Source organism: Tinamus guttatus, unplaced genomic scaffold, assembly GCF_059628265.1.
Source record: "Tinamus guttatus ecotype Peru unplaced genomic scaffold, ASM5962826v1 Tinamus_guttatus_pri_ptg000089l, whole genome shotgun sequence".
NCBI classification, from domain to species: Eukaryota; Metazoa; Chordata; class Aves; order Tinamiformes; family Tinamidae; genus Tinamus; species Tinamus guttatus.
The window spans coordinates 2,533,897-2,560,395 of record NW_028288623.1 but is presented as its reverse complement, the minus strand read 5'-3'; the positions used below and the strand labels follow the sequence as shown (position 1 = coordinate 2,560,395).

Sequence of the window (26,499 nt, the reverse complement as noted above, 5' to 3'; positions counted from 1 at the left end):
AGAAACATTGTAGAAATAAAAACTGAGCAGAAACTATGAGATTTAACCTGAAGTCAATGAACTGCACTTCTGCAAACACCTTGCACGCTTAACACAGAATTAATTGTTCCTGTGCTGTAGAAATATTAAATGCTGATGCCTTTTACTTTTCAAATAAATAAAACTAGAAATTGAATCAGTTTGAAAGAGTCTGCCAGACGAAGAACTATTAATCCAGATGTGAAGCAATCATGAATAAAAAAGATGAACCTTGAGATGTCTCCCAGGTTCCTGTTCATTTCTTCATTCCCTGCAGTCTCAGTAATTCCTACAACAGAAAAAGAAACAAAAATAGGACAGGAACAAAACCCAACTTCAGACTTTCAGTGCCTAAAGCTTCTAATTCTATTCTGTGTTACTCTTGCAGGTAGACATTCATAAATTCCTCCACAGCCACAGTCCTTGAAGGCAACAGTCGTGAAACTAGGGTCTAAGTATTATCATATCTGGCTCCCAAATAATTGCTAAAATATCAGACATTTTCACCATGATGTCAGTGCTTCCAAGCGGTCTGAGCTAAACCTTTAGTTTTACGATCATGCAGCAAAAAGATAATACTAAGCACTTCTTTTTAAACATAACCTGAACATTTTTCAAGCTTTTCTGAAAAAATCAGATGAGCTATAGAAAGAATGTCAGAAATAATGAACACAATTTCTGGAGACAAAGAAGAGGCTGAGAAATGGAGATTTGTTCAAATATACAAATCTTCAAATGAAAACATGTGAAAGTTTGGAGTTTCGCAACACTTTCTCTCCTACCGCTTTCCTAACATGACTAAAATCATACATTTAAACGATCTATTCTCCTCCCTTCCCTCCCCTCCTCCGCAAGATAGAATTTAAAAATTTTGGCTCCTAGCTGTCCAAACAAAATGTTGCACAGCAACAGTCCCTACTTCCATCCCTATATCAAAATAGATTTAGGACATGAAATTCAAATTTGAGTTTTTTCCATGTTTTCACATCAGATGGGTGAGAAATTCAGAGCCCTTAGGTCAGACACAGCTTACTGTTTCATTTCAGATTGACCCAGTATTACTCTGGTAGAAATAAGCACCAGTAATTGCTTAGATTATTAATGAGAACAGCTCAGTAGTTGCTGTGTGAGTTATACTTCCGATATCCAAAAGGCTTATTTGGACTTCTGTGAGAAGCATTAAATACACGCGCCAAATCAAAATTCGTATTTTGCCAGTGCTGCAACCAGTTCAGCCTCCATAACCTGCTTCCACAACCGAGTTCTCCAAACCCATAGAAACGCTTAGACTTCCCTAGGACCAAAAGCTTCTCCCAGAAAATTGGTTCATGTAGCTAATGAGCACCCACGTGAGCACACAGAAGCCTGGCTATCCCATCCTGCCGTGCTGTTCATGCTGCCTCCTTCCCATGAGACGTGTGACCAAGCGTCCCTGGCCCTGCAAAGACGCCATGAAGTCACATTCCATTAGCTTTTTGCCCGGGAGCAGTGGGGCGCCAGTCGCTTTTGCTCAGAGCACTGTGAGGGACGCTAATTCTATGAGTCACGCTGCTAAATTTATGGCATCTGAAGCTCAAAAATGAGAGGTTAATTAATACAAAAAGAAGAAATAAATGGGTGAGTGGAACAAAGAAGACAATACTACTCAGCCTTGCCATCCTGGAACAGTGCCAGGTTATAAGGAAAACTCCTAGCATTACAGGCTGGGAGCCGTTTGGACGCAGAAGTCAGGACTCCCTCGCCCCCGGGGTCTTTCCTCATGGATTTTGGAAGTGACAAACCCACTTGGAAACATTCACACCTTTCTCTCCGGCTTTCTATAGTGAAAGCACTCGTTATGCTTCAAGCTAAATTAAACCCGCCGGTGCCCAGCACACCTACACACACACGTTCGTCGTGGTTCCTGCACAGCCTTGTGCTCTTTGATGAGTTTATTATTGTTATTTTTAAGTTTTGCTCCAACCTATAATACAATGTGCACTGAGAAATAGCAAAATTGTGTTTTTCTCTCTTCACACCTGCCTTTCCCACTGTAAAATTATAACCAGATTTTTCAAAGTAGTCTAAAAATTCATTTTACCCTTAGTTGGGGGAAAAAAAATTAGCTTCATTTTCAAACGAACAAATAAAAAATCCCATGATAAAAAAGCACATAGCTATAATCATTCAAATTTTCTTCCATTATGGTTCACCTTATAATGAAAGTGAAGAATATGATTTGGCAAAAATAACTTAGGCAGAAGCGATCAGTTGTAGAAACTAAAAAAGTTCACATATTCAGAATTCAAATGGGCTCCCAGTGGATGATGGTGTAAGAGCTATAGCAGCTCACATATAGTGGGTCCAAGATAGCTTTGTACCACTGAGGTACTGTAATCCATCCTTAGATGTGAACACTCATGCAGAGGAAAAATAAATGGCAAGTTTGCTTCAGGAACAAAGTGTCCCTCCCTTCTAACTTGAAAGTTTGTATTATTGTGGGTGACACTAATCTAAGTATATTATTTTGCCAGCAAACTGAAGCTCAGAGTTTTTCCTCTAACTCTCGTGCAAACCAGTGCTAAATACGCAGCAGGAACATCAAATGGAGTCCTGGCTAAAGCATTATGTAGATAAGCACACAGTTAGCTGCAATTACTAAGAGAAATATATTTATTTTCTACTGATGCTGCTCAAGTGGCTTAGAATTCTTGGTGACGTTGCAAAGAGATTAAGAGAAAATACCTACGTGTACAACTCGTCTACTCATCCGATCACAAGATAGACACTATGTATGTGTATACTCCACCACCAACAGTCACACGCAGTTCATGGCCAGAGGTTACATCCCCAGAATGTTAATGAATATACTTCTTTGGAAGGCAGTACATTTATTGTGAAAAAATGGACATGTTCAAACTCAGGAGAGAAAAAGTACTCTCAGTGTCATTTGGGGAGCTCCCAATCCAGGTCTGTTAAGAAAAGGGAAGGTTCAATGTTAAACTCTGAAAGTTTAACAAATTAAAATGTCAATAACAAATTAAATGTCTGGTTAACAAATAGAAAGGGGGCAGATGACAATGTTTTCTCAAAAAAAGAAACATCACCAAAAACCAGTTTGCTTTAATCAGAGCAAACTTCAGATAAAGCAAAAGCTCGGGGACCACTATTGCTGGGAGCCAGGACTGGAGAGTTTTAGGATATAAACAAACATGCCATCCCAAGAACCACACCAGCATTACTGGAGTTTAAATCTCATTTCCTGCCCAGAAAGACGTTTGCCCACAGAATGTCTTCAGATATACAGGAAGCAGTTTTTCTACAAAGGTCGGATTTTGTGTTTTAGCTCATGGGAGGGCGGGGGGAAGGTAGATACCGTAAACAGACACAGAGATGGCTTGGATTGAGAGAGCTCCAAGACTGACTGAAGCAGACCAACCTGGTACGCACGCCACGCATTATCAGTAGGAAATTCTCTGAATCTCATTTCCGAGGCCTTTCTTGCAGAAAGTCATTAAGCTCTAATTAATGGCTCTGTGAGTTGAAGGGATCCGCTTTGGCATCCATTAGGATGGAGGCTCAAATGTCAGAGCAGCAATGGCATTAGGCAGACTCTGGCATTTTGCCCAAAGCAGAATTAGCATTGACGCATTCAGCATCCTTTGAAATCTCTAGTCCTGTAAGAAAATCTGCAGGTTTTCTCTCTGGCTGCGTGATGGATAATGTCTCAAAGAGAACTTCTGGTCCATTACCAGACACCACCTCTCCACCCCAGCTGCGCAGGAAGGAAAAGCTCTAGCCTGTGCTGCCCAGTTGCAGACTCCCTCCCCACGACACAGGAGAAAACAGCCACAACCCCAGCCTCGAAGACACCGTGGGTCTGGAAAGAACAAGACCTTTATGGGGAGCAGTGCCCACAATTTGGGACCTGGCCATGGAGGGGACAGAGGAGGTGAGGAGACTGAAAGCCCCATGCGGGCAGCCAGAGACCAGCAGCTGGGGGGCAGGGGCACCTGCCTGCAGGCGAAGCACAGAAACCACCGCTATGCGGAGTAGGAACCACGGCAGACACGGGCATGGCAGCGGCCTTCCACCTCCCAGCACGCAGGTCCCCTCGTTGGCTGGGCTACCTGCCCTTGGCCCTTAGCTCCTGTGGTCTTTCCCTCTGGCTGCAGAACTTCCTTACTAAGTCTCTTACTTTTTAAAGAGAAACTCTAATCCAAGTTGCATTTTTAACTAACATAGGTGACAAATGCCAATTTTTTTTTTTTTTTTAAAAAGCCATCTTTGGTAACAATAGAATGGCAGTGATAAATGTAGTATTTTTTGCTACAAATAAGATGCATCATTGAGAGTGGTTGAAAATAGCCTCTGTAATCTATTGTTCAACTGTGTTTTGCTCCTGGGTTGTCTACAGCATTTTCCCATCTGTAAAAATAAAATGCAGGTCGACTAGATGAAGTAGTATATTCAATGCCTGGAGAGAGAAAAGCAGCTCCCACTGCTGCTCCAGCTGGATTGTCATTAACTAAGTTCTACAGGAAATTCTGACCAGTCATCCCGAGGCAGTGATAAAATGAAAACTAGCCTTTGTGAAAGTTAAAATACATGACTTGCGTCTCCTTTCCTTCCGCGATCTCAAAGTAATTCACAAATATAATCTCAAAGCAGCTCTGAAATACCACAGAAAGGAGCAGCAATGTGCCAGCCTGCTACATGGAAACAAAGTGTGGAATGCGAGAGCTCTTTTCTCCAGATGAAGAATGTAAAAACACCACACATACAAAAATGTGAGAAGAGCTTAAGGCATGTGTGTACTGACACACATATGTGCAGTCAGTTAAAGGATAAAAAATCATTTGACGGCTATAGTATTTCCAATACAAGTTACAGGCAGAGCTGTACATACCTCATTTTTCAACAATCAATGGTTAAAGCAGGAGCAGAAACCTTGGTCTCCTGAGCCTAAGTCTTATGTTTTAAGCCCCAAAATTCCTTCAGGGCTGCAAAAAATGAAGCAATTAGTTTAAAATTAATGACACAACTGAAACATTAGAGAGCCTGGGAGTTTTACTTGCTTGCAGGATTTCAATTGAACTTCAGATTGTGGTTGTTATATGATCTTCGGAAGAAAACTATTTCTCTGTCCCTTCATTTTCTCACCTGTAAAATGTGCATTATAGTGTGTCTCCTGTACCTCAAAAGACTGCTAGGTAAGAACAGCATCATTATCCAAATGCGGGCCCCACGTCCCCCATGAAAGGTGCCTATGGCAACAACTGCAAACATCAGCATCTTCTCAACTACTGCCTTCCTCAGGGAAGCTGAGCACCCAACCTGACTGTCTGTGATAAAGAAGTTGACAAATTGAAGGCTATCTGCTCACTGACAGAAGGGAAAAACTCATTTACACCGTCAGGAAAGAGTATCAGAGTAACTGTGTAGGCATTCTGAAAAATCTGCAGTTAGTCTGACAGCTTCCCTCAATTCTATTTCCACATAATACTTTGCAGCTGCAGAATCAGCTATGTACGTTATCAGGTTAAACTTCAGTCAAGTATACAGCAGCACAGATCTAGCAAGCAAGAGAAAAAGAAGATATTTTCCACCTATTCATGCCCTCTGCCACCGCACAGGCCCCTTTCCTGCAAGCAGAGACCCTCACAGCTTATGAGAACGCTTTACCACTGTAAACAGGACACTGCCGGTGACCAAAATGAGGCACCATCCAGCGTCATTTATTTCAGCTAATTCTCTGTCCTTTCCCTACTGAATAAGCACAGGAGATTAAACCGGGGGCCCACAGCTACGCCGTGCCAGCTGATGGAGCGAGCAGCTGCTGGCGGGCAGCGAGCTCGGCAGGACGGCTGCTCTCCCACGCGGAGCGAGCGCGGTCAGCACGGGACATGGAGAAGCTGTCCGGCACTACGCACCTCTCTGAGGAAATTGTGCTAATATAAAGTTAGCATAACGGGGCTCCGACTCACTAACCTACATGATTTAGACATGGCAACAAGGGTGATGGACCCCTATCTTCTACCATACCTCCCTGCCAGTAGCTGCCTCCTGTGTAGCAGATCCCACAACATGTTTCTCACATCCTTCTCCTAAACACTGTAGTTCCCAGACACTAGGAGAGCAAAACCACCATCTCCCCCCACAGGAGCAGCAGCAGTGAGAAATGGGAGACAGGCACTCCACAAACTTACTGGGGGGTGGCAAATTCCAGCAAGGACAGGGCAGAGCACGAAGGCAACATCCTCTTCATAACCTTGAGCCGTTAAATTGGAACAGTCTTCTGTTTTTCAGTTCTAGTGGTTTATTATTGCCTTTATGCTGGCTATTATGCATAGTATTTGTGAAATCAATGAAAAAGCGCTTGCAGTTGGCTGGAAAGACAATATAAAAATGCTGCCTGCAATTTTGAGAATTCAGTCTGGATTGATTAACAGTGCTAATGCCGACATGAGATGCATCAGCACATCAGAATGAAAAAATCTCTACAAGTTTTTTGAAAGCGGACCCATACACTAAGTAAACACACAGTCCTCTCACCATTTTTATGATTTTTTTCACTTCTTCAGGGGACATCACACATACCTGCTCCACAGTCCCACATTTATCAGATGTTTAGAGTAATGCTACTGAAGGATGGTGAAGATTATTTTAGATGCCAGCCATGAGTATAAGAAGATAAAGTAACTCTATACTGCTGTGCCTGCTCCAGCTTAAAGCAAGTCTACATGGGGCACTGGAGCAGGAAATCTGTCGCCATGGCAGAGAAATATGCAGTCAGTCAGGGAGGAGAATGCCTTGAGCAAAGGTCAGGTGGGAAAGTTGTTTTTCTCTATGGCTCATCTTTCCTTCCCTGATAAACATTTGAAATCCAGTCGTATCTTGCCCAGAGAGGTATTCACTGACCTATAAATTGCATTGAAGAAACAAGGCAGCAGGGGGAGAGAAACTAGCAGGTGGTTGCCTGTGATAAGATGTATACAGCCTTCTCCAGTACTCCTGCAGTCCGTGCTCACCCTACCTTGCAGCCTGCTTTGCATTCCCAACTATACTTTTATGTTCTTTCAAAAGTTGTGCTATCTGCCAGCACACAGAGGTCTTGCAACATAGGTGCTCGGAAGTGAGAGATTAAGCAAGTTTGTCACGTGTTTGTGGTTTGCAGGTCTGTGCACTGGGCTGGCTGGTTAATCCTCTGCGCTGGTTTGTTGTTCAGCTCTCCTTGAGGATGGCAAAGGAGCCTGGCCATGGCCAATGTCTGAGCATTCCCAGAGAGCTTCCCCAAGGAGCAGTAATGGGGGGACAGGCAGTAGGTCTTTCTATATCAAGACACCATTGCTCAGCTATTGGTGGTTCAAAACCTCAAAATCTGGAGTCTCTGGACTAACATGTAACAAAACCATAGCAGATGAGTACCCTCAGATGAGTACAAGGATCCACAGAAGGATTCCTAGGCACAGAAGCCTAGGAGCTACCCAGAAAATTGAATAGCCTTTTGCCTTAGTAAAGGACCCTTTTACAGGGCCAATAAACCTGTGGGAATAGACAACATGCAGATCACCAGGTATATCATTTTTCCTTTTGCAGAGATAGGCAAACCAGTATTGCTGGTTCAAGCAGTTTCACAAAATGCTTTTATTTCTAAAACCCAACAAACACTAATTTTCACAAATGTTTGCAGGCTTTTCCAGCTGTAGGCTAAGCACAAAGATCGTCCCACCACATATGTTTGTGCTATCTCTTAACTTCTGAGCTCCTCAAACACTGCCTTGCTCTGACACAACACAACGCACCATGCCTTATGCTGCTGTACATTCAACCTTCACACTTGTTTCTGAATAGCAGCCACCGAGTTGTCCAGTTGTCAGCAATAAACACATTCATTTTGGCAATGGGCTTCAAGTCATTAAAAGGAAAAAATCAGTAGCAAAGTACAACCATTTTATATGCTGTGATAGTTTACACGGCCCCATGTGCTGCAGACAGGCCCAAGTGAACACCATCACACTGTTTCTTATAACTGGCAAACAGACATTTCTATATACTATGCCCTACACCATGGTCTTTCTATAATTGCAAAAATTCCCAAACTTTTAATTAACACTGAAATAATTTTGATTAACCCTACCTATGTCTCTGCAAGTACAGAGCTTCTATCGATGAGGTTCAAAGAACATTTCTTATATTTTCTTAAGGGAATTAGTTACATACTTTAAAATACATCTGTCAGTTTAACATACAATATAACGAAGATGAACATTCTGCCATAAATTTATCTTTGTCTTTTGCTGTTTCAGCAATCAGAGGCAGAAATGAACTCTTCAGAAACTGTTATCTAATTGGTAGTGGAAATTGTCACATATTTTTCTCACAATTTTGGCAGCGTGGACTTTGGTAGATCTTGGGCAACCCAAAATAGAATCATATAATAATTGAAGCTGAGAGACACCTCTGGAGGTCATCCAGTCCAATCTCCTGCTCAAAGCAGAGCCAGCTTTGAAGTTAAATAAGGTTGTTCAGGGCCCTGCCCAGATGTTTTTTGAAAGTTTTTGGTAGTGGAGATTCTGTAACCTTTCTGGGCATATGTTCCAGTGTTTAACTACTCTAATGGTGATTTTTTTTTCTTTTAACCTATCTGGAACTCAAAAACGCAGATTTTATAACCTTCCAAGGTAGCTGCTCTTCTAGCACTATCTTCCTAACTATACAGTTTTTCCTTGAAACTGAATCCAAATCTCTCCCTGCAAATGCAACTGTTTACATTATGTCTTGCCTTGTTATATCAGTATCTTCACCATAGTCAACTGTCAATATGTTATTGTAATTTACATTCTTCCCTCTCTAAGCAAAATTACTCAATTCTTTTCATCTTTCTACATAGGTAATATTTTCTAGACAAATGAGGGAGAGAGCAGAGTTCTGTCACTCTCGAAACATAGTGCTAAAACTGGATTCTTGCATATTATATATTTGATTTCTCTCTTTTCTAGCCACTCGTCTTTATTGAATTTCATCTTATTGGATTTCACAATCTCTCTTCAACTTATCAAGATCACTGTGCATTCTAATTTTGTCCTCCAAAGGCTGACATTCCCTTCTGGCTTAGTATCATCTGCAAATCCTATAAGCATTCTTGTCCTTTCATTATCAAAATAATAAATGAAATTATTGCAAAGTACTGGACTTAGGATTTCTGATGACCACACTTGGATGTTCTCACAGCTTGACAAAGAACTGTTGATAAATTACTCACTCTAGTTTTTCTGCTAGTTGTACCAATCTTAGGTGGATTTTTTTTCCCCGAGTTTGCTTACAAGGAGGTCATGCTGCACTGTGCCAAGCCTTACTAAAAATCAAGACATCTCTCAGCTACTTGTCCAGTTCAGGCTTTCATATAAATTAAGATAAATTGGATATCAATTTGAATATCAAGTCTATGTTTAGAAGTTTATCAGAAATTATTATATTCACACAGACACATGAGTTTAATCTCTTAGAGTGAAGTACAGCAGGAGTTGTGCCAGAATTTCAGCCTGCACCTAATAGGGAAGAGCCCTCTTAGTCAAACCTCTCCTGCCTGTGCTTGCACCAATCCTTGCTCTGTTCTGCACATTCTTGCCTCCAACTCCACCAAAACTGCCCTCCCAGCACATCGGTTCTGCTCCCTCTACCTTCCCAGCCCATCCTTCCCTCAGGGACCATCAGGAGCTCGTGAGCTGTTACCATATTAGACAGTATCTATAGTGTGGGGACTTCAACTAAAAGCTACAGTGCAGAAGAGCAGCACACAAGTTCTTACATGTGTCTCACCCCCCTTAAAGTTGCCACAGTGACTCCCACTCATTTGCTGCAAATTTACTCCTTTGGGAAGGCAGAGCAGCAAAAGCAGACAGATATAGAGTTAAAAATAAAGTTTCTCATTCATTTGCCTCTTGCTGTAGGAAAAAATAAATAAATTAATAAGTGATTTCACAAAAGCGCACCTTCTTTGAGAGGCCCTCTGTGCTTTGCCTGTACTTATGAGGCTCCTGCCAAGTAGCTCCTCAGCTACTTTCACAGCAAAAATTGAGGGATCCTTCCAGGTGATTTTGAGACCCTCTCCTTGATAAGCCAATTTGCTATAGTTGGAACCACCTCATTATCCAGGATGGCTCATTTTCAATGGGGACATACCTACATTCACGCTGTTGTACTCCAGTGTCTTGGACTTATAGTCCAACAAAGAAAAAAAAGGAACAAAAGGAAAAAGACCGCATATTTGAAGCAGGGTCAGCTAACCGACAGGCGTGCAATGCCTCCTCATCAAGCAGAAGTAAACGGATACAGGTAGATCCCTCCGGTGGCGCGAGCTGGTCCTGCCGCTCGGTGTCCGGGAGCGCCCACGACGCAGATGCAGCTTCACCAGGAGAGACTCGGGGCGCCCTGCACAGAGGAGCGGCTCCCTTGAGGAAACCAAGAGCTACCGAGGAGGCTACAAGCAAGAGCTCAGCAAACACGTGTTCCCACTTAAATGAGAACTCCATGCATTGCAGACCCCACACTTTAGCACAGAATAACCTTAAAAGCATAATCTTAAATCTACACTTTACATATACATTTCTATTCACCCATTTCGCAATCATATAAAACACCAAGTTCAGCTAAATGAAAAATCAGTGCTTTCTAAATACAAGCCATATGCTCAACCTTTCTGACCTCTGCCAGATTCTGCCTGGGTTTTGCTTCAAAAATTGTGTGCAGATAGTATTTGCATGTAAATTACGGCACAACGTCCTAAAATAGCCCAGGCTGCAATGAAAACTGGGTTCAGGACTCTCCAGAGATGGCTTAATTTAAGCCAACATTCAGATACACTTTACAGATGGTCTGAAAAAATGCCAATTGCCTTAAACACATCAAATAATATTTGCAGTTACAGTATTTGCTCTATTCATGCTACTTCCTATTGGAATTCTGCAAACACTGATGTAACCTGACATTTTTGCACATGAAACTGGTAAGTTTAGACTGGTAGGTAATTTGATTTGTAACAAGATACCAAGCCAGATGAACTGGTTTGGGGTTCAGATTTCAGTGTAAATATTGAATGTGCCTGGTCAGAGCTTAAATTGTGATGCGAAGGCAGTTGCCTGGCGTCACCTCTTCATCCTCACCTGCCCCAAGCATGAGCTCCTTGGCAGAGCTGATGGGTGAGCTACATGAAAAAGACTTTCTTATTTCATTACTTGGTTCCTATGGAAACAGCTATAAAGTCGTAAATTCTAGATCAAAACTTAATTATTTTCTCTGAAACTAATAGCCTAGTGCATTTTAAAGCAGAGCAGAAAATACTGAAAACAAATACAAGAGGACAGGTTTACATTCAGGCCACTACATATCTGAATATCTCTTTCAGGGAGAAAGACCTCATATTTTGAAGCCCAAACGTTTCAAATCTCTGACAACTTTCAATCTGGTAAACGAAAGCGATTTGAAATAGTTTTGAAAGAAACCAGAGGCAGCCATCTAAAATAATAAATGACTAAAGCTAGCTACATCTTAATTGACAACCATTGCTCCAGGACATACTTCAGACAACTGATTATTGCTTGGAAGAGCAAGGAGCGGAGGTCATGAGCTCATACTCTGGTCTAAGTGTTTAAGTACTAAAAAAAATAGGAACCGATTAAGACCATAATTGTTGTTGATTCACTAATTATTGTTAAGCTTTAAATAATATTCCTAACATTCATGCTATGAACAAGAGCAAGCAATCCAGAAACATGAGTACATTGTACTAAAAATATGCTTTTTGAATACAGACTTTAGTCAGGAAAAAAAAGAAAAAACTCTCAAAAGAGAAATACTAAGGTATTAAAGCCCCTAGAAAGAGCATCTGAAGGAGGAAAAAAAGAAAAAAAAAAGGCTCAGAAGAGTAGCACAGAGATATCAGTAAATAGAGCTCTGGTCATGCTGCTGCTCTGATACATCAAAAGCTGCTCTTGAGCCACCTTCGGTCTCCAGCTATTGCAATGTCCCATGTCAGAGTTTCCCACCCACATCCCGACTCTCCCCAGACTTCTTTCCCTGAATCCCTTTCCCAACCATTTATCCCTTTCCTTTTCAAACCATCCTGCAAAGCCCCCACCTCCTTGACTGCTCCAACCAGAGATCCTTCCTTCCCTTATGCTTATGTGAAATTTCCAGCCCATCCAAACACCTCTTTCTCAAAACTGTCTCTCACTTGTCCATCTCTGCTCCTCCTCACCTTGTCTTCTCTCCAGTCTGCCCAGACACAACTGCTGCCAGCACATCAGGTCTCCTAACCCTTTCCTTCGCACAAGCTCCCACTGGGAATTGCTGCTGCCCACCTTTGCCCACGGCACCCATGGAGCTCTGCCCCACGTCCAGCTATCCCAAGGGTTCCTGCCTTGCCAAGGTTTCGCTCCCTCATGTAGACTGCTCGTCCTCAAAAGCCACGCACACGCTTCCTGCCACGAAAGGCAGGAAGACCAGAATGAATGGATAGACCAAAAGCACTAAGAAAAAGTTTTAAAAAGCTTTGATGCAAATATAAATAACAAGGTTAAGATTATGAGGCAAAAAAGACACCTTGAGTTTGACTTGAAGTGCAGCAGCCAGGACCTTTCCCCATAGGCAGACAGCTCCAGCTTTTAAATCTTCGGCTGATTGCAGAGCCCGTGTGACATTTCTGCACTCCATCAACTCCTACAAAAAAAAAAAAAAAAAGTTTCCACTCAGGCTAATGGACTATGTTACACTTCCCCTTCCTCTTCCCCTCTGTCTTCAGCTGCTGCTTTGCAGAGGAGCTAATGAGATAACCGGCTGCAGGTGGAGGTTGCAGCTCTGGCCCTCGCAGCCAGGCCCTGCTGGAGCAGCTCTGGCACTGGAAGGGTCGAGGCTCCCTGCACGGGGGTGTTTGTGGAAGCTGGAATTGAGCATCTGCGTTCGTGAGACCCCAAAATATTGGTCTGTATTAGGATACTTGGGGAGGAGTACTATGCATTGCCTTCACTTTGTTTTGTTGCTTGTGTTTGCCTTCCAAAAACCTTCCGTTTTAGACAGAGGAATAAAATCCTCCTGGAATATAATAAGGGACATTCTCCTGCCAGAATTCTCCCAAGCATTGACCCAAATCACAGCAGGCTTAGGGGCTCTTGGCAAGCCACCCACACCTGGGCGAAATATGGAATCTTCATTCCTGCAAGCCTTGACTCTTCCCATTTCTGGTAGACCCAGGCCTGGAAAGCAGGTGGTTAAATCTTTGGGACACTTTTGGGAAGGAGCCAGAGAAGGGCAGTAAAATTTTTGCTTATTATTGCTCTAAACCTCTTTTTTCAGCTCCAGAGAGACTCCTGAGGAGATTACTTCATGGATGTGACTCTGTTTGTTTGAAAACTCTCCCAGTGAGAGATAATTGGTTCCACAGCCTGATAAAGGCAATGTAAATTAATCAGGCATATCACTGCTTGGGACTTAATAGATGCTACTGCAAAGGAAAAAAAGAAGAAGGAAAAAACACACACACACACGCACCTCTTAAATCACTGTATTCACGGTACAAGATTACAGAAGTGCCTCGTACCGCAGCTAATTAGATATGGCACTGGATCAGTGCTAATGAATTTAATTTCTGCCTTCCTCAGAAAGATATGAAAAGAAAGGAGATATATTTTCAGCTAGTGTTTATTTCTATGGTGTTCTTCACTAACACCAGGATAATGTTATTGTTCTCACTTATATGGCTTTTCAGCAGTCTCTCTAAACTCTAAGAAAATGGAGAAATTGCACCTTCAACTTGAGGATGTTGTGGTTGAGTCAATGTGTGTCCCAAGTCAAGGAGCTGGTCTCATCCACCACCACAGGAGCCTAGGATCTCCCTACGTTTGAGATAGCGTGCATAAAACCCTATATAAAACTGCATCTACATGGGTACTGTTATGACTGGAGCTCATTACAAGGCAATTCTAGTTTTCTGCCACGCTATTATACTTAACTGTGCTAGGAAATCTATCAGATATTACCAGGAGGTCGAGAAGGTTTGAGTTTAATCAGATTATTCAAACACTGTGGAGATACTACTGAAGGATCCGTGTAACTGGAGTATTTCTATAACAAAAACAGTTCCCATACTGTATGTCACATTGCTCACCTGATGGACAGTACGATGCCAAAACCAGACAGCTAATCTTGAATCATAGACATTCTAAAAGTTTCATTCACAATTAAATCATAAAAGGATTTTCTTTAAATTTATCCAGATTTTGCAGTAATCCATATGAGTTTACAGTTTACACATCCCATTTTTGCTCAATAATTGAGAGATAATAAAAGCTGCTCCTAGGGCAGACAGTAGCATCCTATCAAATTACCTGTGCTTGGGATTACCCTTTTTCAGTAGGTTCCTCAACCATGATCCCACATTTACCACTGAATATTTGAAATCTGAATGAGCAACAGGAACATTCCACCTTCCGGAGTAAAAAGTTGGAGCTATGGCCCTGCAGAGACATGTATGCCAGGGGCACAGTCTGAACGGCAGCCATATTTGGAGCAGAAAGGAAACAAAGGGAAAGGGTAAAATTAAAACTCGGTAAGATTCCTGACTTGGAGTAGGCCAGCACTTGGAAATGATGAAAGGAGAGAAAGGTAATATATATTTGGAAGGATTTTCAGTAATGTCTAAAGTAACCCAAGAGATGGCCCTTTCCAAGGCATGACTTTCTTTCATTAATCCCTTCCTCTTTTTCAGGGAAGGCTTGGGTCAAGCATGACCAAGATAACTGATGCATCAAAGACTCACGAGGATAAGTACCAGAAATACCTGCCTTCGCGAGGGAAAACAGAGCCTCAAAAGTGTTTGCACAAGCAAAACTAGCTTATGTTTATGCAATCTTCATTTTCATTCCTCTCCATCACCCCAAATTGGAAAGAGGGCTTTGGGGTTTTTTGGTTTTCCTTTTCTCTCATTTTAGAACAAATGGGTCAGTGAGCTTCACAGCCTGAAACCTTGACAGAACCATCTGTTCTTCATTAAAAGCCATTAATGACAATGATAATGGCACTAATTAGGCCGCGTGCAAACATACACACGCTCCAACAGCTCCAGAGCTACAGGCAATCAAAGGGCCAAATTGAACCAGCTGCTGCACGGTATTGATGAGCACTAACCCTCATCGCTACTCTCCCAAAGTGCTGGGAAGGAAAATCAGCATCCAGTTGGACAATTGCTTTTGATACATATGCAGGTCACTATTCTTTGTCATTGTTTCCATTGTTTTTCCACCATTCCACCTTTGTTATGTTTTGAAAATGATTGGTAAACACCAATGCGCTCTGTTGAGCACGTGCTCTCTATAACCATCTCCCGTCTCTAATTTACTTACAGGTAGAAGTGAATGTTTGCAAAGCTTGAATGTGTTATTAAATATTATTTGATATTAATAGATATTTATTAATATTATTATGCTATTAATAATTCCAGTATTAAACCTGGAAACTATTCCCTCTAAGTGGCACTGACTGCTATTTCCTGTCTGACTTCTATAAGTCACTTAGTTATTTTCTGTTTTGATTTCCCACTCTCTAGAAGTAAAGACAGTTCTTCCACAAAGACATCTCTGAAAGCTTCTTTACAAAGGACTGTGCTATCAGAGTCTTGGGGACCTTGGGGTTGTATTAATACAAGTTTCTTTTTACTACAGCAATAAGGTCACTTAGTCAAGACCCAAAGAAATCTGCTTCACACAAACACCATCCATAGCAACAAGGCCTGCTGGAGCAAACAGTGGAACTGTGTGCAGAAAAATAGAATTTTAGACTTGTCTCCAATTTCAGTGACCCAAATAACCATAGACAGGTCTCTTCCCTGTACCTTTGGGAATAAAAACCTATGAAAGAGATGATGAAACTGATTTCTCTTTTAAAATGTTTTGAAATTTACCCAAGAACAGTCTTCTGTGATACAAGCCCAGTGTCCTACCACACAAATGTTTGTTAGAATGAGGGAACCATCAGCTGCTGCATAACCATCCACATTGTGCTTATCCATCCCGAGTCCAGGTACGCTGCTGAGGCCTTTCAGGCAGCAGTTACTATGGATGCAGAACTGGCAGAGGGAACATGTTGGAGCAGAGCTTTTATGCAGTAGGGAACTGCGTATTTCACGCTTGTCTAGCTCGAGATGGTGTTTGAAATATCCAGGCAATCAATATTAGTTTGTAAAACTAATTCAAAGTGTAGAAAAACAAATATGTTGGTAAGGCTTTGAGTAAGAACTGAAAGAAGAGAAACCTATTTCCTTTCCTATAGCATGCCTTCCTCAGAGGTGACAATATCATATTGCCCACACCAACCCTTTACTAATGTCGAAAGTTTGAGGAAGATCCCAAATCTTATAGGGATGAGAAACTAAAAAGGTTCTGGCCACTTCCTCACCCTGACCTGCTTTCTCTTGGTTTGTCCAGAGGGGGACGGTGTGTTGCCACCCTGTTTATAGTGAACTAAAGCCTCTCAAGAAGCACTGTCAAGACCAAGGACAAGCACCTTGACGCAGAGTGCAAATCATAGGAAAGGTCATCACACACAGACGGGTGGTGCTGGAGACGACACCGCAGTGTTAATCCTTCACACAGTTGAGTACAACACTTAGCAGCAGCACCATGCCTGCTTAAGTATGAAATGCATTAAAAAGTACAAATAAAACTCAAATTAGTCTGACAATCTGCATGTCTGACCTCTCGGCAGTGTGAAATACATATTAAATGAAGGTGTATATATATATATCTATATATATTTAAGAAGGCAGGAGAAGGGCAGTGTCACCACATCATATTTTAACAGCCCACATTTCTGGAACATATGAGCTCCCCTCAGTGTCAGTTATTCCCCTGGTAATTTTGAATGCCTTGAGCTTTTTTGAAAGAAAAGCCATAAGCCTCCCAGGTCTGTTTTCCCTACAGCTCATTCCCCCAGCCCCCTCCCTCAGCCTTGTCCCTACCCACAGCAATATTTCCTTGCAGTCAGACATAATGAAATGGTTTCCCTCTCCAGAGGTAACTCATTACCCCAGCAAGCTGAAGGAGGTTATCAGTAAGGCAGCATCGCAGCACAGTGACCTGTGAAGGTTATCACTCTGAGGAGCAAATCAGGAGGAGGGTGCACGAAAAGGTGTCTGTGGCAGCGCACAGAGCTCTGGCACCGTGCAGTTAATATCTGCCTTTGGACAGAGTGGTTCCTCCATTTCACATCTTCCCAAAGAGTCAGGATGAAACTGCTCCCTGGGACGTAAGCGCTGCCTCCCAGCAAACAGCAGCAGGGTGAGGAAGGGCTAATTTCCCACGAGCAGCGAAAGCTGAGGAGCGTGGACACAGGGCCTGGCAGCTCCTAAGCCATCACTTCCAGTTTACAGGAGGAGTAGGAAACACCTGTGGTTTGGGCCAAGGGCGCAGGGACACGGCCAGGGAAGGGGAATGGCTGCTCTCAAGGCAACCGAGCTCTCAGAGTGGGGTGCAGAGAAACAAGACCTCACCCTTGCTATCGCCCGTACGTTTGCAAAATTGGGATGTTCAAACAAAACAACAGATCTAGTCAAAACACACAGGCAACTTCAGACAAACTCACTAATAATTTTGAGGTGATGGAAATTGCATTTTTTCTCAGTTAATTCATTATTCACAAGGAGATTCCACACAGTTCAACTCAAATCCTAGCTTATGAAATGGAGCCAATACTCACTGTTGCCCATGACTTTTCTGTTTGGTTTTGCCCAGACCCAAGGCCATCTCTTGGCAGCCTCCTCTCTGCCTGAATTCGCCACCGGCACCTCCGTAATTGAAGCAACTTTGTTAAGCCACAAAAATCTCCCGTCCATGTTGCAGAGGGTTGAACACACTAAAAGGATAAGTCAGGAGGAAAAAGAAAAAAGCAAACAAACAAACAGAGACAGTGTAAAAATTACAACTCCAGTGGCAGAGCTAACTCAGTGATTATCTCTTTCCATCTGTAGGGTCTATATTTGCTAAACACCGCATATGCAAGCTTCATACTTAACAGAAAAACAAATGGCTACGAAGCCCTGTGCAAGCATAGGGGGCCTTTCAAGCGTGTAGGACAGAGACAACCCTGCTAGCCTGGCCAGAGCTCCATGAGCTGAGGGGGCAATTTGGGACCCCCTCACCCTGGGGATACCGAGCATGACTGGCAGGTATTAAGCCCATTTTGACATTTAATTCAGGTTCTGGTTGGCAACAGAGGAAGCCCCAGCTTTGGATTCCTAGCAGCAGGTCAATACTGGCCCAACAGCATGACGCCAAACGCTAACACAGCGCGAGGCTAACGCGATACCAACGCACCGTCACGCTGCCAAGACACCTAGCCGGAAGGAGGCCCGGGCTGCTGGGCAGCGCAGCACGGATCCAGGCCCAGGGCTGGCTAGCAGCAGCTACACTATTCATTTGGCTTAGGGTACGGACAGCCTGTGCTCAGCGCGGCTTCCCAAACGCTGCACGGACATTCCCCAGTGCAGCCAAGTGCCAGCTCTGCTCATGCTGGAAGGCCTCCCTTCTCCTGGCAGGACAGCGCAACTATCGTATGGAGCTTAATGAAACTAAAAATGGAAAGCTCCTGGTGGAAGAAAGGATTGCAGAATCTCATCTGCTCTAATGGATTAATGCTGTCCTGAAAAACATGCCAGGCTGAGCTTTCAGCCCCTTTCCTCTTAAATATCTAGGACAGTGTTGAAAAATGCATGTGCCACCATTGCTGAGAAATGGACAGCTTCTTTCCATCCCTCTTCCATTTGCTGGGTAAACAGGCCAATCGCAGAGTCAGCAGCCATGGCAGTTTCTGAATCAATATTTATCAAGCCCTTCTCCCACCGCCATTTCATGCCTCATTGGCCGGGGAGCATCCTCCCCAAGCGAGCCAGAAAAGCCTGACCTTGCAAACGACAGAGGCACTGCTTAAGGGCAGCAAAGCAGAGTGGGTCCCCCAGCCTAAAGAAAAAAAAATAAAAGAAAAATATAAAGGAAAAAAAAAAATCACAGTTCACATGAATGTCCCCATGGGATCGCACATTCTTCTTCCATCACTTCCCTTAATTCCATCCTTCCTCTCAGTGGCCACCCCTGAAATTAAAGCTTCATTTAAGAGCCTTAAACAAACTAATTGTTCATTAGCAAAAATAAAGCTACATAAAAAGGGGTGTTAAAAGAATAGATATCCACAAGGGATTTTTTTTTTTTATGTACTTCTAGTGACGCAGAGGATTGATTTCTTCCTGCCCCTTCCCTAGGCATAGCAAATGCGTTCACAATGACTGCATCAAGCAAAAGCAAGTGCAACAATTAAGGGGAACAAGCGTACCAAAATAGCGGTGTCTGGGGACGCACACATACAACCCTCCATCACAGCACTCTGCAAGCGGATGCGGAGAAATCTAGAAAGGTCTTGTGCTATAGAGCCATCCCAGAAAAATCAGATCATCAAAAGTCAATGCAGAAACATTTGACAGGAAGGAAAAACACTGCCTTCCCTAGTGAGAGAGTATAATTTGTTAAAAGGAACAAATATTCACATGAAGAGATGAAATGGTTTCTCTTACCAGCCCATCTTCTTAAGTCTTTGGGATGCCCCCAGGACCACCTCAGGCAAATTAGCATCAACTGTGCACTTTAGTGCAGGGCTGCACCATCTGGTACCACAGCCCGTCCCTCTGCTGCACCTTGACATGCCCGAGGTACCTCGGAAACCACCTGTCTACCTGCAGGCCCCATCAAAATGGGCACTGCGGGGAGGAACTGCTTTGTTAAAAGCTCTGGGAACAAACACAATAGAGGTGCAAATGTAGAGGATCAGAGAGGAGCCATCACTTATTTTCTTCTAAAGCAGAAGGGGGAAAATGCCTCCTAGCACACAAGGAAATTGGGTCTTCTAGTTAGCTCTGAGTCTCAGACTGAGCTCAAAATTTGAGCACTGCCATTCAGCTGCCCTGGACCTTCTCTGTACAGATCCATAATTAAAACAAAACAAAAAATTATAGTGCTTTTTTGTGCACTTTTTCATCCCACAACTCCCACTTATGCTTCTGGTAACCTTCTTCCTGAAGGAGCATTTCTCTTTCCCGCCTTGCCTTGCTTACAAGCTAGTATAAAGCAGTCCTTTTTCAGGATGTAGCAATCCCTACTCACTCCTCATCTCTCCCAAATGCATCCTTCCACTTCTTCACTCCCTGGCTTTTTTCTGCGCTCTCACCAGAAGATCGCATCACCTCACCACAAACATTAAACCACACTCTACGTTTAAAAACAGCACTCTGCTCCATCAGAGGGCCTCTGGTGCCAGCAAGGTTTGCCCTTGGATATCACACAGATGTCGGCTCCAAATTGTGCACAGAGACACAGCTTACGACCACCTTGCTCCCAGAGAAGAGGCAGAGCTAAACCCAGGGGCTCCAATTGCCCCTTTGCTCCTATTGAGCCGGTCATTCCCCAGCTGGCTTGTGGGATTTCTCTCACACAGGTTTATTTCTCAGGTTAACTCAAGCTTCATGTGATGAGCCCTCTCTGAACTCTGCTCTACCAGCTTCTGTCCAGATCTCAAGGCTCTTTAGTTGCCTTTGTTTTTATCTCCTACAGCACTTTCCCCATTAGCAGCGTCAGTGAACAAGTGGATGCTGTGTTACTTCACAGGTCATTAGTCAAGGCCTCCAGCACTGAGAATCCTCTAGCAAAATCCATCTCTGGCCAGGACATTGCCCCTTAGCTTCATCATGACTCTTCACCATATGCTTAAATATGCAGCCTTCCTGCTCGCTCACAGACCATGGGATGGCACCTTATTGGAGACCAGTGCAAAGTCACTTTCCAGTTTAGCCTTTTCTCCATTTCTGTCATTATGGGTTTTCCTTAGTATGTATGCCACAGTTCAGGCAGTTACCACCACCACAACAACAATTTTTTCAATAATACAGTTATCCCATGATCAGTGGAATGAAGGAAGCTCAGTTTCTTCTGGGTGACAGTCTCCATGTCTCCTAAGCATGCCTTGGCATTCTCAGGTTCCTCCTATGTCTCTGCCTGCTTTGTCTTCAAACAAATAGGCCTTGCTGACTTGCCTTCCCCAGACAATGCAGATAGACCAGATATTCTGAGCCCCACCACTTTTTTTTTTTTTTTTTCTCTACAGTCATCTTCCTTCTTCATCTCCCTTCTTCCTCTTTGTAAAGGAGAGATTTGTTTTACACCTCTTTACAAGCTCATGTGTCACCTTTGCTGCCCTCTGCCAAACGAGTGCCCCAAGCAAGGGTGTCACATTTGACCTTTACAGTCCATGAGTCAAGCAGTACAATGTGACCAACTTAGAATCCACTGTTCATGAGGACATCAGTGATGAGGTTACCCAAGTTGCACCTGACCATAAGACTACAGCATCCTAAATAGCTTCCAAATCAAATCAAGGATAATAACATTTCTGTAACTAGGGACTCTGAAATGTTTTGTCTCTCTGAAATTAAGACCTTCTGAGTTTGATTTCATCTCCTCTGTAGCCAAAACAAAGCTGCTAAAAGCACAGATTACAAACAGCAACATCTTCTTTGGGCTTGAGCAAAATTTCGTAGCATACAGATGGAAGGACATGGCACCTCTCATTCCTTGTGAACCCTGAAGTAGAAGAGTGTTCTTCTGGATCTATTTTCTACCATCCCAGATAACATCTGGACTGGTCAGAGAGATCTTGCTGCAGAGTCATTTTTCCTTGCTGCAGGCCAAGCAGGCCTTTGCTTGCACGTGGTTGCAGGCACCATGTGAATATACACATCGGTTTCATCAAGCAACACTGTGGTGAGCGTGCAGAAATCGTATGGCCACATATAGATGTGTGCAGGATGGGTGAGTATCAGATGGTCCCAGCCTATGCACAGTGAATCTGTGAGCTGGATCCGTGCTCCATAACCCTGCTGCAATGGAAACACTTGCAAAGTTATATTATACATGCTAAAAATATTTGGGAAAGTCCTCTAACCTCCTAGTCCACACATGTTCAGAGGGAGCTCTGAAGAGGATTTTTAATGTGTGTGCATACGTACATACACACACACATATATATATAAGAGTTATTTGTGAAATGCTGCAAGCAGGCCTGTTATGGCATATACTCCTATTCTCCTTCACATGTTTTGCTGGGACCAGTGCCACAACAAGCGGCACTGAGGGGACCTCAGAGTGGAGGCCATGGACGGAGATGAGATCACCCAGGAAAAAAACACCAGGATCTGGATATCCTCTTGAACAACCCAGGAACTTACTGATTTTTAAGTATAGATAAGTGAACAGTTTTGGACATAACAGCAAATAACATGCATACAAACTGCAAAATATTTGTTGCAGGCTCCCTTTGGCTTACTGTGAAAAGGGAAAAACAAATCAAAGAGACACATCAGACTAAAACCTGTTGGAAACCTCCTCAGGGAAGGAATATGGCAAGGACTAAAAGCTTTGATGGCATTTAGACTCCTGGCAACACAAATCTCTTCTAAAATAAAGCCAGCTCTAGAATAGATAGATCAGGCAGTGACAGATCAGTAGTTATAAGTTCATGATCTTTCAGATGAGAGATAAAACTGGGGTCCTGACCTTGTGTGGTCATTAAAGATCTCATAACACTTTTTACAAAAAGAGGGTTGTTAATCCCACTGGTCTGGAAACAATCCAATTTAGATAACTACCTAAATCAATCTTACAGATTCATCTAAATACAGGACTCTCCTCTGCTCCTCCGGCTAAAATACTGCAGAGTATTTCTGTGCACTGTAATACATGACTAACCGAGCCCTCTTTGTTTCAGCATTAGGTAAAAGCAATCTCTGTGTGCGCACGCACTGCCATTTCTGCGAGGGGGTTATGGACCTTAACGATTGCTAAAGGACTTGGAGTTGCACAGTCGAGTGGATAAGAAATTTATTAGGGACTTGAGCACAGTTCAGTTTTCATGAAACTCTTGCTACGTTACAGTCAGGAATTAGAGCTTCCCAAATTTAGAGTGCTAATAGATAATACTACGAACGCAAAAGACTGGAGCGCGTCTGCCTTTGTCACTGTATAAGCCTGCCCAGCAATATTCAAAGACCAAGATAGCTCAATATTACCTGATTCATGGCCACTGAACACACAGATGGATGCCAAGCAAAACTATAGGCATACAGACCTATCAATTTCCAAAACCAAGATAGAGCTCACTGGGAGGATTAAAAGAAACACACAGGCTCATCCTAAACATAATTCCCAGCTTGCACCCAGGATTACTCATAGATATAGCTGTTTTCAGAACTTCTTTGCAAGTGGCATCACTGGGGTGCAAACTATACTATTTAGTAAGGAGTTAATCTCCCCACAATCTCTCAATGCTTATCTGTTAAGGAATAAAGCAGCAATAACATCTCAAAAGCACACACAATAGTAAAGCAGTGCAGGATTCTTATTACAGGAAAAATGCAGAAAGACAAACACATGCATCACTAGAAGGATTAAGCTTCAAGAGACACAGTATCTTTACTGGAGACACCTGGTTTGGGATGCATCCCTGTAAGAAAGAGCAAAGGCAAGACTCTCTCCTGCTCCCTCCTTGTTGCCTGCATGCTGGAAGCAAAGCTAGCAAGCTAAAAAGGAACCAGTGAAATTTAGCTTTCAGTATGCAGCAAAGAGAATGTGTGAACATTTTCCAGCTACCGATTAGCACAATTTGCTGGAACAATATGCAGTTATCAAAAGTGAAGCCTGAACTAAACCACTAACTACATTTCTCACACTTTAAGAATCCTGTTCTTATAACAATTCTTCAAAAAAGGTTTTGCAGAAGACAAGCCAAAAAAATATGAATTCTATTTCAGGTACAATTTTGAAACTCTTACATTTAAGTTCATTGAAGCATGATAAAAAAGTGAAAAATCGGAAAACCTTTCACATCAGAACAGCTCTTAGCCCAGTAACTGGAGTGCTTGGTTAGGAGTCTCTCACCTCACAGCAGGCAAGACCAATAGCCTGAGGTTAGGGCTTTCTCAGGTGGATCATATTCTCTCTTTAGTTTGGACCAGAAAACTGCACTTTAGAAAGTGTTCCTGGCAAGGGTTTAATATGACTATAAAACTGTGTTTTCTGATTAAAAGAAGGCCAAGTCTTGCTAGCTAAAGGCCTATTGCTTCTTTCTTCCAGCTGCAGCAAGCTGTAGAAAGGACCAAAATAAATAGCTACAGAAATCAATAAGCAAAGCACTCGCTCAAAGGAAAAGCTAGATTGCTTATTAGGAACACTTTCTTAATCTCAAGAGTAGCTTGGTAGTGAGAGAGACTCATGCAAGGAGACAATGAGGTTATTGGGCCCCAGACAACACTGACAACCATGTACTAGTTACAGAGGAGCTTGCCCAGAACACATCTGCTAGCCCAGCCAGCGGGGCAGTGCTGGGCCTTGGTGGCTCCAGGGCACACCAGGAAGCAAAAGGTTTGATTCAAGATAGGCTGGACTAGTTTTCCATGACCACAGGTGAAGGCAAGCACTCCAGTTCTGCTGTCCCACTTTTAACTTGCAGATTGCACTGCAAGGGAAAAAATAATGCCCCCTCACCAGGGACACCTGAGTTTCAGAGATGGCTTCAAAATGTACTCTCTGCTGATAAGAGCAGGCAAGTAAGCCTGGTCAGCATGCCCATACTCTCTGCCATAAATATTTCATTGTTCATGAAACAGTAAAACAGTAAAACAACAACAAAAACCTCTACACCACATCTTTCCTCACACTCCTTTTATAGGCAGATAGAAAGAGAGAGGGCAATGGCAGTTGCTGCCCAAACTATGTGATTGATCCAAACTTGATCAATCTTACAGAAGGCAATACTTGAACAAAAATGAGCCACCATCTGTGGTGTCTTCTTGATGGGAGCACAACTAACATGCTGCAAGTGAGCTAACATGCGTATCAGAGCAAAGACACACATGAGGCTCTTGCAGAAAAAAAATATGCATCATTCCACATTTTTGATAATCTCTATAAAACAAATACCTATGTCTGTAGACATCCTTGTGGGACTGCTGCTCCATCTTCATGGCATGGCACAAACAAACGCCTCCAAGCTGCAATTCACTTCCAGTGAATCTCCCTGTATTCTGGGGAGATCTAAAAACCACCCTGAATTTACACAATGAGGGTGGTTACTAGAAAGGGCCACACGCACTGAGAAAGCCCACAACATCTTCTTGGATAAATGCTTGTGGATTTTATGAGACAAAGTAGAAGCAATAAGGCTGAAAAGTCACTTTTATGGTGGAAATGGTAGCAAGGAAGCAAAGTCACTTGATACACAAGTGTTTGGTTTCCTTTCAGCAGACCGACCCACCAGATTAATCATTACATTATCAAATATCTGGCAGGTCAAAACCCAACTTCATAGTGTTTACACCACCTATGCAGTAATATAAATTAAAACAAATATACAAAGTTACAGCCTTCTCTGTTGTAGCATTCCCGAAGGGGGAACGTCACGCACGTAATTTATTGCCATTCATGCAGGGGTGCAGACGAGCACACCAAGAGGTGCAAGCGTCTACCTGAAACATCTTGGCAACATCTGCATTCCCTCATTTAACTGCTTAATTACTGTCTGCTTCTGCAAACAAAAGCCATGAGAGAAATCAAGCTAGAAAGGAATTGCAGGACAGGACAGGGACAGAAGAGGACACAGGAGGGCATCACTGGAGGGAGGAGTGGGCTGGAGAAAGGAATCAGCAGGCGGCCAAGTGAGAAGCAGAGGGGGAAGCACCAAACACAACAGGGCAAATCCCGTCTGTCCCTCCTGTCACTGCCGCTGCCCTCCAAGCTCTGTGGAGGCCCTTTGCCAGAGGCCTGCTGCCAGTGTCGCTAGTAGGCGACAGGCGGCCCAGTCCCACTAAACTGCCAACCCTCAGCGCCCGGGCACACCGCCACAGATGGTCTCCTGCCCATGAGGCTGGTGAGCACCAGTCTCATGAGCAGACCTGGAGGTCGCTGTAGACTGAGCTCTTCCATGGCTCCTTCAAAGGCACCTCCAAGGCCTCTGGGCAGCCCCATGCTCCAGTAGCAGTCACAGTTCCTGTGCCACGTGCTCTAGGTGACCCTGCGTGTGCAGGGGGTTGGACTAGATGATCTCTAGAGGTCCCTTCCAACCTTAAGCATTCTGTGATTCTGTGTCCTGCCCTGGGGTCCTGCCTCAGCCTCACTCCGGCCTCCAAGCTCAGTGCGGGCCCAGGCCTGGCTCACAACTGCACCTGCAGGCCACCTGTCAGTACCAGCCACACTCGGGGAAGCCATGGCTCGCCCCCGGCGTCTTCTTACCTGGAAGGGAAAGCACGCTGAGGGCAGATGGCCACAGTGCAGGTTTTTTTTCTGGAAGGCTTCATTCCAGGCTACATAGTTTTTCTGGAGAGCTGTCCCCACAGTGAGGCCTTGTGTCAGGACGTGT

The 26,499-nt window shown here is 43.4% G+C and overlaps 1 protein-coding gene across 1 annotated transcript in view; it reads right to left on the bottom strand.

Annotated features, from left to right (window-relative positions):
* LTK (leukocyte receptor tyrosine kinase) overlaps positions 1 to 26,108 on the bottom strand; it is a 137,588-nt gene extending 111,480 nt beyond the window's left edge. Inside the window, exon 1 of the mRNA XM_088520417.1 lies at positions 25,961 to 26,108. Coding sequence (XP_088376543.1) covers positions 25,961 to 26,108 — 148 coding nt within the window. The remainder of the gene's footprint in view (positions 1 to 25,960) is intronic.
* Positions 26,109 to 26,499: the final 391 nt, after the last annotated feature.